This window comes from Vombatus ursinus, unplaced genomic scaffold, assembly GCF_900497805.2.
Source record: "Vombatus ursinus unplaced genomic scaffold, bare-nosed wombat genome assembly UNPS02014774.1, whole genome shotgun sequence".
In the NCBI taxonomy this organism is placed as follows: Eukaryota; Metazoa; Chordata; class Mammalia; order Diprotodontia; family Vombatidae; genus Vombatus; species Vombatus ursinus.
The window spans coordinates 28,984-42,994 of NW_020954552.1; the positions used below are offsets into that span (position 1 = coordinate 28,984).

The 14,011-nt window shown below is 35.4% G+C and overlaps 1 protein-coding gene across 1 annotated transcript in view; it reads left to right on the plus strand.

Moving 5' to 3' along the window:
* The window catches only part of MCTP1 (multiple C2 and transmembrane domain containing 1), a 250,187-nt gene that overhangs the window by 26,966 nt on the left and 209,210 nt on the right, over positions 1–14,011 (plus strand). The window contains exons 5-6 of the mRNA XM_027864310.1: positions 156–230; positions 2,214–2,333. Of these exons, the coding sequence (XP_027720111.1) occupies positions 156–230; positions 2,214–2,333 (195 nt within the window). The remainder of the gene's footprint in view (positions 1–155; positions 231–2,213; positions 2,334–14,011) is intronic.

Consider the following 14,011-nt stretch of genomic DNA (forward strand, 5'->3'; position numbering starts at 1 on the left):
AAGCTCATGCATGGGGAACTTTAGACATTTATATTTTATGAGCATGACAGCCAAGACTTTGAAACTCGGGGAATTATGGCAAATTGAAATATGTGTAACTAGTAAACATTGGTAACAGAGAAATCCATAACATAGACACATATTTTGATATGTAGGTGAAAGCCAGCATCCGAACATTAATTCCCAAAGAGCAGAAGTACATTGAAGAGGAAAACAGACTCTCTAAACAGGTAAAAACAAAAATAAATAAATAAACAAATAAAAAGTTTAAACCCTCTGGGAAAACCTGAGCTGATCAGAGAAACCTTTACATAACTATTTCAAATAAACTTTAGAGTTGGGGGAAAATATATTTAGATCATTAACTTTTGTGAAAATGTTGTGGGTCCTTCAGAAAAATCCAAGGGAAAACCAGTGGGATGTGGGGGTGGGGGGGAGGTAATCTAGATCCTTATATATGTTCAGATGTTGTAAAGGAAGAATGATCATTTTCACATAAAACAAATTTTTTGGTTTCCTTGAAATATGTAAATGAACATATCCCATATTGAGTTCATATGTATGTATAGTCCATCCACAGATGCAATGCAGGTGTATGTAAATTGCACCTAGTAAAAGTTTTTTTTTTTCCTTTTTAAGCCTGATGAGTAACAACTCCATCTTTTTATGAGCAAGAAGGTTGTCATCTTCCTGTTAATCAGGTTTTAACTGTGATATCACTTTAAAAGCAAATACATGAGGCTCTTTAGCTAAGGCCACTGAATACAATAAATCTGACTTTTTCATCAGATGAAGAAAATGCTTGTCATTTTAAATTAGATCTTTTACCAAATTAAGATGAAGAAAAAAGTGCACTTATATCCCATTTGAAAAATGTTTGCATCCAAATGAATTCTTTTTAGTTTGACTACAAAATCTTGCTAGGTCTATTTTTTTTGTTTTGTAACAGTGGTAATTTTTGAAAAATGTTCCTATGCTCTTCAACATTTTCAAACTTTTTGGATGCCAGGAATTCAATCAGTTTGAGGGATAATAAACCCCCAAGCTTTTTGATATGATTTGAAGCATAAAAATAATGGATTAATTATAAATGCAGTGTCTTATTTCATTTTAGAACCTACATGCTACATAATCCATGGTTATAGCAAAACCAGTTCTTAGAGGGTCTGTCAGTAGAGACGGCAAAAAAAACCCAAATGCTTTATTTAATCTAGACTATGAGCTTCTTTTCAAAACCTGTTAATACACAAACTGAAATAAAAACACGTACACACACAAACACAAACACACACACACACACATATACACTCAGGGATCTGTTTGTAAATGGTGATCACAGTAAATTTTACCCAGCTATTTATAGTCTTAAACATATCAGATTGACATTAAAATATACTTTACTTTAGCAAAAAAAAAAAGGCACTTAAAAAATTAACCTGCAGAGCTAAACTGAATGATTGATGTGGTTCTGTCATTACAAATATTGCCAATGATTCAGCAAGCCATTCTTCTCACAATTGTATTTTATGACAGTATTAAAATCAAACTGAAAGGAAATTATTCACTCCCCAATGTAATGGTTTGGGGGAGAAGATATTCTTTTAGAGGAGAATATCTCTTTTCCTAATTTTTCAACTTATAGTGAGACAATTACCTTATAATTTATACTGGTTAGGTTTGTAGTGACCAGAATGGTAAGTCAGAGGATATCTGGAGAAATGTAGTAATAAAGAGAAAAAACAATTCAAACATAGAGGTGCAAAATTGTATAGAGATATATTGGAGTTATAATTTGCAAATTATTGCATTAGGTCCTCAAAGAGAAATCTCAAAACAGTGCATTTCACTGTGAAATCTCTTAATGATTTCACTGAAATTCTAAAATGTATTTAATATTTTTAAATGATCTATTTCTTCTTTTTTATATCAAATAGTGCTTTAGTAGAAAATTTTACTTCTGGAAGATGATTTTACCTTTTTCATTTTCTAACATTCAGATAGAAAATTTAAGAATATTTGATTATGGTTAGAATTATGGGTAACAATTAAAAAAAACTTGGTTTTTTCATCTTTTCTTTTGACATATAAGCTCCACCACTTGGCATGGCCTTGTAAATTGAGTCATATATCCCATTCATATTTTTAAGCAAAATGAGCTGCAAGATTAGGGTAAAGCCTGGTTAATTCTGACACTATTTCCATCTTCTTCACAGCTGCTGCTCAGAAACTTTATCCGGATGAAGCGCTGTGTCATGGTGCTGGTAAATGCTGCCTACTACATTAACAGTTGTTTCGACTGGGATTCACCCCCAAGGAGTCTCGCTGCTTTCGTGGTATGATCACACTGGACTGCTTTCCATGGTTATTCACTGCATTCGACAATCATAGCTATGGTGCTGTGACCATACTTACAGTCATGTCAGTGTTGCCATTTTAAAATGCCTATCTTTAAGACTTAGCTAGGAGATTTGTTCTGGGCCAGAACCTGATGGATTGTATAATATCTGGGCCCAAGAATGCTTGTGTCTCCCCCTACGCCCCCAGCTCAAAACTCCAGAAATAAGACATCTTAGCAATTTTTTCGTTATCTGAGTGACAAATAAAGTAAAAAAAAAAAGAAAAAAAGATTAAACTATCCATATTGCACAGTTCTAGTTTGCCATAGCAGAGCTAAGAGAAGCCCTTGGTACTAAGATTTTTAATAAACCTGACAATCTATGCTTTGATTTTATTTCTTTCTATTATTTGCCTTTTAAAAAAGAGTGTAAGACCATTGGGAATGCTATTTTTATGATTTGAAAAAAAAAATGTGAAATCAATGGGAAATTGATGTGACCTATTTAAGAGAAATGTTATTATTTCTGAGGTGTCAGGTTGTTGTTGTTTTTTTTAAACAGCAAGGGAGAATGTAACAGATCAGAATAGCTCCCCTAAAAGTGTCCATCCTATAGCCTTTTACTTCAATTACTTAAAAAGAGCTGACGAAAACTGTCACAGAGCCAGAGAATCCTAGATCCAGGATGCCTGCCCCCTGCCTCAAGTGGGACTTGGGAGGAATGTTCTTTGTGTTTATGCACCATTTGTGTGTGAAGCAGATTTTGAAGTTTCAATGTATTGTGCCTTTTTCAAATCCCTAAATTATACTTTCATGTTGGTGATGATATAAATGAAAGTACATCCATATTCTTGAGTCCTTAATTTGGTAGACTATGGTTTTATTAGGGTTGTCTTCAAAAATTTCTCTAATTGTAGTAACAAATGGACATTTTAGTATTACCATTCAAATTAATGTGAGCACATTTTTTTAGTACTTTGTAATCTGTTCCCCAGTCTTTGAACAGAACTTTCATTAATGTCTATGCCCTTGGAACAAAGGGTATCTCTCTTTGTGTTACAAGTTACCAGAAAGTGAGGTTGCCTGTTTCCCATTGACATATTTCTGCCGCCATAAGGAAAGCTACTGCTGTCACCATGAAGTTTTAACATAGCAGATTCTGTGGGAGCTAAAATAGTTTAATCTAACAAACAAGCATGGTGTTGTTACTTTCTGCAGAGGCTTTTCCATAGTAGCATTGCACTCGCCAAGTTGGTGAGAGTTGGAGAAGATGAAATATTAGCTAGTTTTCCTCTTTGCTAGGTGGGGTGGGTGGTAATTTGAGAAATGGAAAATGAGCTGCTTTTTGTTTATTACTTGCCATCATCACCCATGGTTCTCCTGAAGACCTGTAACACATGAGCAAAAATCCGGCTGCAAGACTGTGGTTTCCATCTTTGATTCACTCTTTGAGAGAGAGAACCACAGACTGCTAATGAACTAGGAAAACATAAACAACTACAACTAAGCCATTTGTTTAGCAATAAATTAGGTGATTCTGAATATTGTGATTTCTCAAGTGAGTTTTATATTGCTTCATACATAAGCTTTGCAACTGGCTCCCAGAGATCTCTCAGATAATGTGAGTTCAAAATAGCAGCCAGATTTCTAAACTCTCATTAAGACCCTGCATGCAGAATCTTGTAAGGGACTCCCAGGAGATCGTTAAGACACCCTTAAGGTGTTGTTTCTTAACTGATCTCATTGGAAGACAATCAGATCTCACTTTTTTTTTATAAATTTAACAAGAATTCATTTCTGAGTCTTTTTCATGCAAGCTCAAACCTTTGGAACACAGCCCCATATCCTGAAGTAGGTGAAATAAAATCATCAGGGTTTTGTGGAAAGGGTGCTGAATTTGGAATCAAAGAAATTTCGGTTCAAATCCTGACGCTGCTACTTACTGCTTTTGTGGCCTTGGGCAAGTCACTTACATTTTCAAGGCCTCAGTTCCTCTTTTATGAAATGAGAGAGGGTGGGACTAGAGTATCAACGAGGTCCCTTCCAACTCAAAATCTATGATCTTATAAAAATTTGTATCTTAATGCCCAAATAACTATCACAAAAGCCCTCTTCTAAAGTCAAGAATTTAGATCCCTGTTCATCCAGTAATTTATTGAATCTTATTCATCGTGTAGTTTTTAAGACATTTGGTCATCCAGCTTCCCAGAGAATAGCAGATTCCAGGCAACAAACAAGAGGAAGATAGAGTGAGGTCATCATGATGACAATGGGAAAATTGAAAGCTGGCACCGAGGGAGGGAACAGAAAAAATAAAAACAAAAAACAGACTGATCACAGTGATGATTTTGAGTAATTAAGGAAGATTAAATTATATTCAATATCGTCTGTTTTTAAAAGGTGGCAGAATGTATCTTACATTTTAGAAAGAAAAGATTTCTACAAAAAATAGATATTGATGTCCATCTAGAGATATTGTTTGATGATAAGCCTACAGTTTATTATCAAACAATTAATACATCATAACTTATAACTTGGTGTTTCCATTCAAAATGATGTTTTCAATGGCCTGTCAATCAGATATTTTTAAGACCATCAGGTTGAAATCTGACAACACAAGCTGTTGTTGGACTCAGGAATCAGTGTTTTTTTCCTTCTTAAAATAATTGTTTTATGTTATAAATTCTGTAACGATTCAGCAAAAGAAACTGTCCCTTCCAGATCATCTATTTTTTAAAGTAATCTTATTATTAGCAAGTAATACGGATAAGTAAAAATGAAAATTTTAAACCTTTGTAACCAGGGCCTTAAAAAAAGCAAAAAAAGGTATTTAAACTTGAACAGAAGCTGCTTTCCATTAGAAGTATGAGTAGTATACCATTTTTAAAAGGATGCATTGTTCCCTTCCCTTCCTTTAGTTGCTTTAAAAGTCTATTATAATAGTGCTGATTCCTTTTGAGCCACTTTTCCAGAAGTATTGCTGTTGCTTCTCAGAACACATTTATACTACACTGGTTTGGGGCCCAAAGATCAATGAGTTTCCTTAGAAATGTATCCAACTTCCATATACTTTTAATTTTCCCTTTCCAAATGAAAACAAAATGGAAAAACGCTGTCATGTGCCCCAATTCAATTAAGTGAAAATATGAAGAAATGTAAGATTAGGGAAGCTGTAGTTTCTTTAGCACTATCTCTACTATAGGGGAGAATCAATGTGAGCTAATAGACTCTAAATTACAGGTTGGACAGGATGCAGTGCAATGAGTAAAATACAGCATAACCCTTTGCCATGAATTCTTGTTTTTTGCAGGCTGTGGATTAGGTTTCTGTACCATTTTGAGATTTTTAAAAAATATATGTTAATATTGTTCTACCACCAAAGTATCACAGTGAGAGAGAGAGAGAGAGAGAGAGAGTAAGGGAGGGAGGGAGAGAGAGGGAGAGAGAGGGAGAGAGTTCTTCTTTTGGACTAGCCTATTGTAGCAGTTGAAACATCTCCTAAATTGGGCCTAATTTTCATCAGGCTCTTGACCAGACATTTGTGTTCTTGTGGATGTCAGTGGGTGCAACATGGAAAAAAAATACATAGTCTGTCTCTTTCCAGGACTGTCATCTCTCACTGTAATGAGCACAGAAATAATTGGACAACTGAGCTATCAGTAAAAGGACACACTTCAGTGTGCGTCAAAGAATTATTTTACAGGACAAACTTTAATCTTTAAATGTGATTGTAGATAATTTGTGGTACCATCTGTCCATTTGGAATTGTTTTAGCCTTTTCCGTCGTTATACAGTAAGTGCCGCTGTGTTTAACATTAACATTTGATATTTTACACATTTAATTTCTGTTCTGCTGTGTGGTCCTTGGGGAACAGAGCTCTAGTGCTACACGAGAGAGACAAAGTATTGATCAGTTAACATTTCAGCTACATTTATGTATGTCGCAAAATTAATGAAAATGCCAGACAAAAATGTCAGAGTGCACAAAAAGGTAGAATTTAAATTTGGTAGTTTAATGAAAAGTTTAAGCTGTGCATTATCAAAAATGTCCTTTTGCCTTTAAAGTATAATTCGTGAGAGAATAACTAAAGGGAGACACATATTTTCTTAGAGGAACAATGAACTTGAATTATGAAGGAATGCCTAATCTTCAAGTATCTTGTGTTCCAAAACTGCCTTTATAAAGCACTCTAATTGCCTGATGGGTATTTAACTGTTACTCATAAAATAAATTTGTTTTCTTTCTCATTTGGAAGACAGTTGCTATCAACCCTCTTTTCCTAGAGAGAATCAAAGACAGGTTTTGTGAGCCAACATGTCTCCCTTTCCCTATTCTTTTCCTGCTGTCCACATGCTTCTTTTGTGTAGAAAGACAGACTTGTTTTTTTTTTTTTTCCCTCAGCCATGATTAAAAGAGTTATACCACTGTGTTTCATCAACCTCTTCCCTCCAGGTTGTATTAATGGTCCATCTTGCCTTCGGCTTCATGCCACTTTCATTCATTCCATGTTTTCAAGAAAGCAAACGCATACTAACACAATGGATCCTGTGAGGGGATGGCTACTCACGGAAGAATTCCATTAGCCAACAAGAGGAAGATGGAAAATGAGGTGTGCAGATGATGCAATATAATTTAATATGGCAAATAGCAGTTATTGGAAAAAATGGAAGTCTAAAGATGATGTTAAGCTTTAGTGATGGATAGCTATTCATATGGTGTTCTGCACATAGTAGGCAAATAGTGAGTGATTCTTGAATAAATAAATCAATAACTTGGAATTAGGAGAAGCCTTAGGTGTCATTCTATTGGCATCATCACAGGCTTTTAGGATTTTTGAATAACATTTATGTTCAAGGACTGATTTGGGGAGTGTAACTTTAGAAGGAATATAAATGTAGAAAACACATGCATGTCTATGTAACTTGTCTTTATCCCTTGGCTTTCTTATTGAGTAAGAATGAGTAAGATGTGGGTATGGTCTGAAGAAATTGAAGGTCAGTTTAAGTTTTCATTGTAAATTTCTATTTTTTACATTAAGGGACCTATCAATAGCTTTAAATCACACCAGCAAAAAAATATAGTTCACACTTGTGGCAGCTTGTAAGCAGCTTTCTGGTTTTTATAAAAAGTGTTATTTTAGTTATTATTTTTATTTTATGGTTCTGGCAGAAAAGGTGAAAATGTTCAAAATTATGTTTTCTCACTTTTTTATACAAATGCTGATAAAGAAGGACACCAAGAACCATATGCCCAACCAATGCTAAAGCTGAGCTGCATTGAATTTTCCTCCCTTTGTGCCTTGGGCTTTTTCCTTATCATCACCCCCCTCCCTAGAAGAAAAAAAACTTATTAATTTCTTCTATAATACCTTCTCCTCTACCAATTTATATTCTTCTCTGGAATAAAATTTTAGTTTACTTAAAAACAAAACCATTATTTTCTTAAAAGCAAAACCATTTCAGTTCAACTGCCAAGTTGCCAATATACATGGAATTCCTTATTTATAAGTATGTTAGGATGATGATGATGAGGAGGAGGAGGAGGAGGAGGATGATAGGGTTTGCAAATCATTTTACATGTATTATCTCATTTGATCCTCACAACAACCCTAAGAAGGTTGCAGGTGGTGCTATTGTTATTATGCTCGTTTTGCTTGTTTTAGTTCAAGAAACTGAGACTGAGAGTGGTTAGGTGACACATAGCTAGTAAGCGTCTGATGCTAGATTTGAACTCAGACCTTTCTGACTCCACGCCATGTATGTGCTGCACCATAGTATTTGGTTATGAAGGCACATCCCACCTAACAGCATTATATCATAGATCTAAAGATGGCAGGAACCTCTTTGACATGATCTAATGCAATCTCTTCATTTTAAAGATGAATAAACAGAATGATAGGTTAAATGACTTATCCAGTGTCACACAAGGTAGTGACTGACAGGCAGGATTTTAACTTAAGGCTTCTGACTTCAGCCCTAATATGCTTCCCATTAAACCATTCTATTTATCTATTTATCATACGTATTTCATACCGTCTATTTATCATACATATTTCAATATATATCAATACATACCATTCTCCTTTAATATCATATATATATTATACGCACATATAATACCATCAATATATAGCATATACATATATAATATCAGCAATATATCATATGCATATCTAATATCATTTCTACATATCATATATCATACTTTGAAAGACTAATGATGTCTAGTGCTGATTGTAAAAAATTATTTATGAGTAACCATAACTAAAAAATTAATCAGCTAGTGGCCAGTCTTCTGTTGATGAGCCATTTTATATGTATTTAGGTTCATCTTTGGATGACAGACACTGTCCATCACTGAGATAGTGAAGTCTTTTCAGCTTGATGGGACCTGCCCATATTTGCAGTTTGCATATATAGTCTTCAAGAACTCAAGGTCATCTCTTTGTCATGATGAGGCATTGAAATAGAAAACTCAAGTCTCTAATTGGTTCAGGTAAAACATAATGCAAGGAAAAACATTACAAAGAGAAGTTAATTCCATAAAAATAAGTTATAAATATTATGAATGAGTAGTTAGTTAGGCAGGTTTTAAATAGGGTTTTGTGGCTTTAATACAAGATTTAGTTAAGATGTGTTAACTGTTTGACATTTAAAAGATTTCTGTTTCCCCAGTGAGGCATGTTAGCAACTCATCTGCCACTTCAAGACTTAGAAAAGTTTCTGTGACTTGCCTGTGGTCACATGGGATGTCTTCTGACCCTAGGGTCATCCATCTACTACGCTGGGCTGAGTCTCCTTGATAGGTGACCAAGTTTTGAACTCAAGCTTTAATTGGTTTTAAATTATAAACAACAGCAGTTTCTGTAGCACTTATGTGTTTGAAATAAATCTGTAAAGGACTGTCAGATCCCTGGGATGGGTGGGGGGAGGGGTGGATTGGTAAAATGATCTCAAAAGCTCAGCTCTGCAAAGATTGTCTATGAATGGGTCACATTTTCTTCCATGTGTTCTCTCTTGGCAGTACAGTCAGGAGAAGCCTCATAATCTGTCAAGTCTTCCAGCTAAGAGACAATAAAAATTAGCTGCTCCTTTCCCTCAAAATCTTGGCTTTCTGGACAATACAAGGACAAGTCACATTCCCTTATGGTAGTGCCTGAACTTCTAACCCAGAGGAAAAACAGAAATTTCCATAGAAGGCCGTTTGAAGAATCCCAGACTTTAGTGGCAGAACTTCTCATAAGAAAGTTCTTTTTACACGTCTGTACTACTTGTAGAATCACACAGGGCAGCAAGATGGTACGGTTGATAGAGCATTGGGACAGAAGTCAGGAAAACAAGAGTTCAAATCCAGTCTTAGACACTGACTAGCTGTGTGACCTTGGGCAAGTCACTTAGCCTCTCTTTGCCTCAGTTTCCTCAACTGCAAAATGGAGATAATAATAGCACCTACCTCCCAGGATTGTTGTGAGAATCAAATGAAATAGTAGTTGTAAAGTGCTTAGCAGGGTTCCTAGCACGTAATAGGCACCATATAAATGCTAGCTTTCATAATCATTACCATCGCCATCATCATCATCATTGACATCATTGTCATCATTGTCATTGTCGTCGTTGTTGTGGTCATTGTTTTTAGGTTTTCCTTTGCAATAACCTTTACCAGAAAGACAGAAAAGGGGGAGCCAGTAAGGTTATCAACCACCGTGCTTTCCCCAACACCAGTTCACAAACACCTAAGACTATCTATTGGCACAAATGGTGTTTAACAAAAAGTACAGGTCTGTCTACACTACATGAAAATTTATTTCCATACTTTTAAGTGGCTATGACCCTGATTCACTGGAACCTCTCAGCTCCAGTAGCTGGAAAATATGATCATTGCTGATTGGTGGATGGGCTCCCCCTGAGCTTACACTGAGTTGCCTCGATTGTTATTTCTGTAAACTTCAAATTACTGGTACCTTGTGCCCATTCATTCAATGAAAGTTTTTGGTTTGATTTCTATAGCACTTAATGTGTATTAAAAACTATTGTCTCTTCCTTATTTATGAAAGATGTCTCTCTATGTGTGAAAGAATATGATTTTGCAAACCTGTGAAAAGGTACTTGCAATGAGTTGATGCACAGTGTGAGCAAGGCAGACTATATCTTTTTGTGCTGTGGTGGAGTGCTGCTAAGCTATATTTCCCCATGCATAAACCTACTTGAATATGGCCCCAGGAGGTTTTGCTGGCATTGGGGTAGATGTCAGATTCAAATGGTGCTATAGGGCATTTTCCTGGTTGTGGTACAACTGGACTTTGATGACCCAAGCTCTGTTGCTCTGCTCTTAAAATCATATGCGACTATAGTTACATATGCCAGAAATGAGCAAGAGAAAGAAATTAGGTATATAATTATTTCCCCTTTTTGACTGGAAGACAAATTCAGAGTAAGTATTACCAAGGAATGTACAGGCATTTGTCTTTAAGACCAGTGAACTTCTCTCTATGCCTTCTGCCTTCCTATATGCACTTAAAGCTCCCTTATTATTTGCCAGAGTGGTAGCTGGGGCACACTTTATCTCCATCTACAGATAGTGGCAACCAGCTGGCACAAAGGATAGAGCACTGGGCCTAAAGTCAAGAAGGCATGAGTTCAAATCCAACCTTAGATACTCACTAGCTGTGTGACCCTAGGCAAGTCTCTCTGTTTTCTCAGTTTCCTCAACTGTAAAATGAGAATAATCGCAGCACCTACATTGCAGGGTTGTTGTAAAAATTGAATGAGATAGTATTTGTAAAGCACTTAACACAGTGGGTGGCACATAGTAGCCACTATATAATTGCTTATTCCCTTCCCCTCCATCTAAACCACAATTTAAATGCTGTTAATTATTTTAAATGTTATTAAAAGAAAATATGAAGCAAATAGAAGAATCATACCTTTGGAGAGCTATATAATAAAAATAAGGATAGAATAGTTGTGATTGTACCCCATGTGATAAGACAACTCCTGAAAGGTTTTTTATCTTCTCAAAAGCAAAAGTAAAAGGAGACTGAGATAACTTTAGTTAACTCATCCTAAATATTGATCTTAAATCACAGACACATGAAATGATGCATGGAAATTATCCAACAGTGGTTCTAGATGGAGAGCTAATCAGGACATTTGTTATAGAAGATGAGAGCACCAAATATTGAAGTTAGACCAAGAATTGAGTACATAGATTGCTAGCCTTCTCCCAAGGTAAAGCTGTAAACACTGAGTACATGTCACATCTGTAACTTCCCTCTGATAACAGAATACTAACACTGAGAAAATGAAATATCTGTAAGTCAGCAGCAAAAGTAAAGATGGACAGCTTAAAGAGTGGCTACTTTTCACATTCAAACCAAGCAAGGACAGACTGAAAAGGGAAGGAGAAGGGTAGATAATAGAAAAAAAAAAGCAGAGAAAGGTAGAAAGTATACCTGGATATAAATGGAAAGTTGGACCCAAATGAAATATGACAGAGCTTCAAAGGCAGCCTGGCATAATGGACAGAAACCTGGCTTCTGAGTCAGAAAGATCTAGGTTCAGGACCTACCTCTGGGTAGCCCTTATATTGGTACTATCTATATAACTATATACATATATATACACATATATACACACACATATATATGTGTATATGTATAGATATAGTATATATGTATAGTATATGTATAGATATGGTACATATATATGTATGTGTGTGTTTGTATATGTATGTATATATTTGTATATACACACATATATAATATAATGTGATCTTGGGATGGTGGCTTAACCTTTCAGTGTCCTAAGCAACTCCTTATGACTACAAGTTGCAGAGCTGTTGGCAATCTGCACTGCCAGAGGGAGTTTCCTCTCTGGGCACACCCCATACCAATGGATTCCCAGGTCCAGTCCATTTAGTGCATATTAAGAGAAGAAGGATGGCTTTCTTAAAGATTTCATTCTTTAATTGAGTTTTTGGCTTGACCCTTGGTGTGCTTTAATTTTAAGTTGCCTACATATGCTTCCATGTTGTTGCACATGTTCTTAATAATGAAGTCTGGTTTTATTTTTCTATACTTTGCATACAATGCAAATTAAAGCCATAAGTAATCATACTGAATAATGATCTAATATCTCCTTATCCAAAATAATCAAGTACATATTGAGCCCAGTTCTTCAACAGGAAAAAAAAAGGCCTCTAAGGATTTTAAAGGGAGTGGGAATGAACAATGAATGCTTTCTCGCCTATGGGTGTGTTCCAAGTGTGTGTTGTTATGCCCTGATGAAGTGAAAGAATTGGGCTAGCTAGATGTTACTCTTTGCCTCTTTCATATAACCTTCATCATCAAGGGTCTAATAGGATTTCTCTTTATAAAGAGATGCACTTTAAAACAAATAGATAATCTTTACATTCTTAAGTGAGTACTTTTCCTGTCAGAAATACACATACATACTTCGTTAAGCTCTGCTATCTTTTGCATCTTAGTTGGAAGAACAGAGATAAAAGGATCTTGAGGTGTTTTGAGGTCAGTAGAGAAAGAAGAATCCATTTTAAAGGATGAAGATAATGCTATAGATAGTTACTGGAATACCAGAAGCCTGTTCATCTTCCTTTCAGCTCACCTTCAAAATCATAAAAGAAGATACTTATGACTCTCACCATTATAATTTACCAATAGTATACCAGATACAAAAAGATACAACATATTACACTTCAGTTATCCCTTCCACATTGTGGGATTAGGGGCACAGTGCTCATGTAAATCCGTGTAAAATTTTTTGGCCCTCCCTTTGTACTAGAGAAGAAGTCTGAATTATTATAGTATTAAAAGATAAAATATGTTGATATTATACAATACTATTCATATATTTTATGCATTTCTGAGTTTTTAAACTTATTCTTTGTCATTTTGGCCAATAATATACAAGCAGCTGCCTTGCGTCTGACCATAGCCTGTTTGCTTCCTAGGTCCTTACTTACAATTTGATAGTCTTATGCTCTAAATGAGGTAATGATTCATATATCTGATAGCAAATATCTTTTCATCTATTTTCTGCTAGTATGTTTGGAGACTAAATAATATCAGAAATCATTGATACCCACAGCCATTTAGAGAAATTATTTTGATTTTAATTAAAGATGATAGATCACTTTGGTAAATAGCCCCTTAGTAATGCATAAATGACTCCATTGAGAACATATTCTAATTGGTCTGTGGTATCAGGCAGTAGATAGTAAAGTAACTACAAATGTTCAAGGAGGACCTCACCGTTTAATCCGCTACTGCACATGCTCTGGTTTCTGAGTTCATTTTTCATCAGGTTGAAAGAATATAATATAAGTGAAGGCTCTTGGATTACAAAATTACTGTATTCTGCATCACTCTCATCCAGGAAAGTAGAACTTCACATCTTCACTTGTGTTGATGGGAATCTTGGCTCAAACTGTCTGGTTTGCAAGCTTTCTCTTTCCTTCATTCTCAGTTCCTCTGGGTCTTATAGGTCTTAGCCTAAGAATTTAGCCACAATGCTAAGTGACAAAACTTTTTTTTAGTGCATAGTTAAAAACGGAATGTTTAAGAAACAAACCCCTTGGAAACAGGTTATCTTCCAAAAACTTTTTGGAATTCAAAACACATTTTGTCATAGAACCTTTGTTGTTCTGGCCTACAAAGC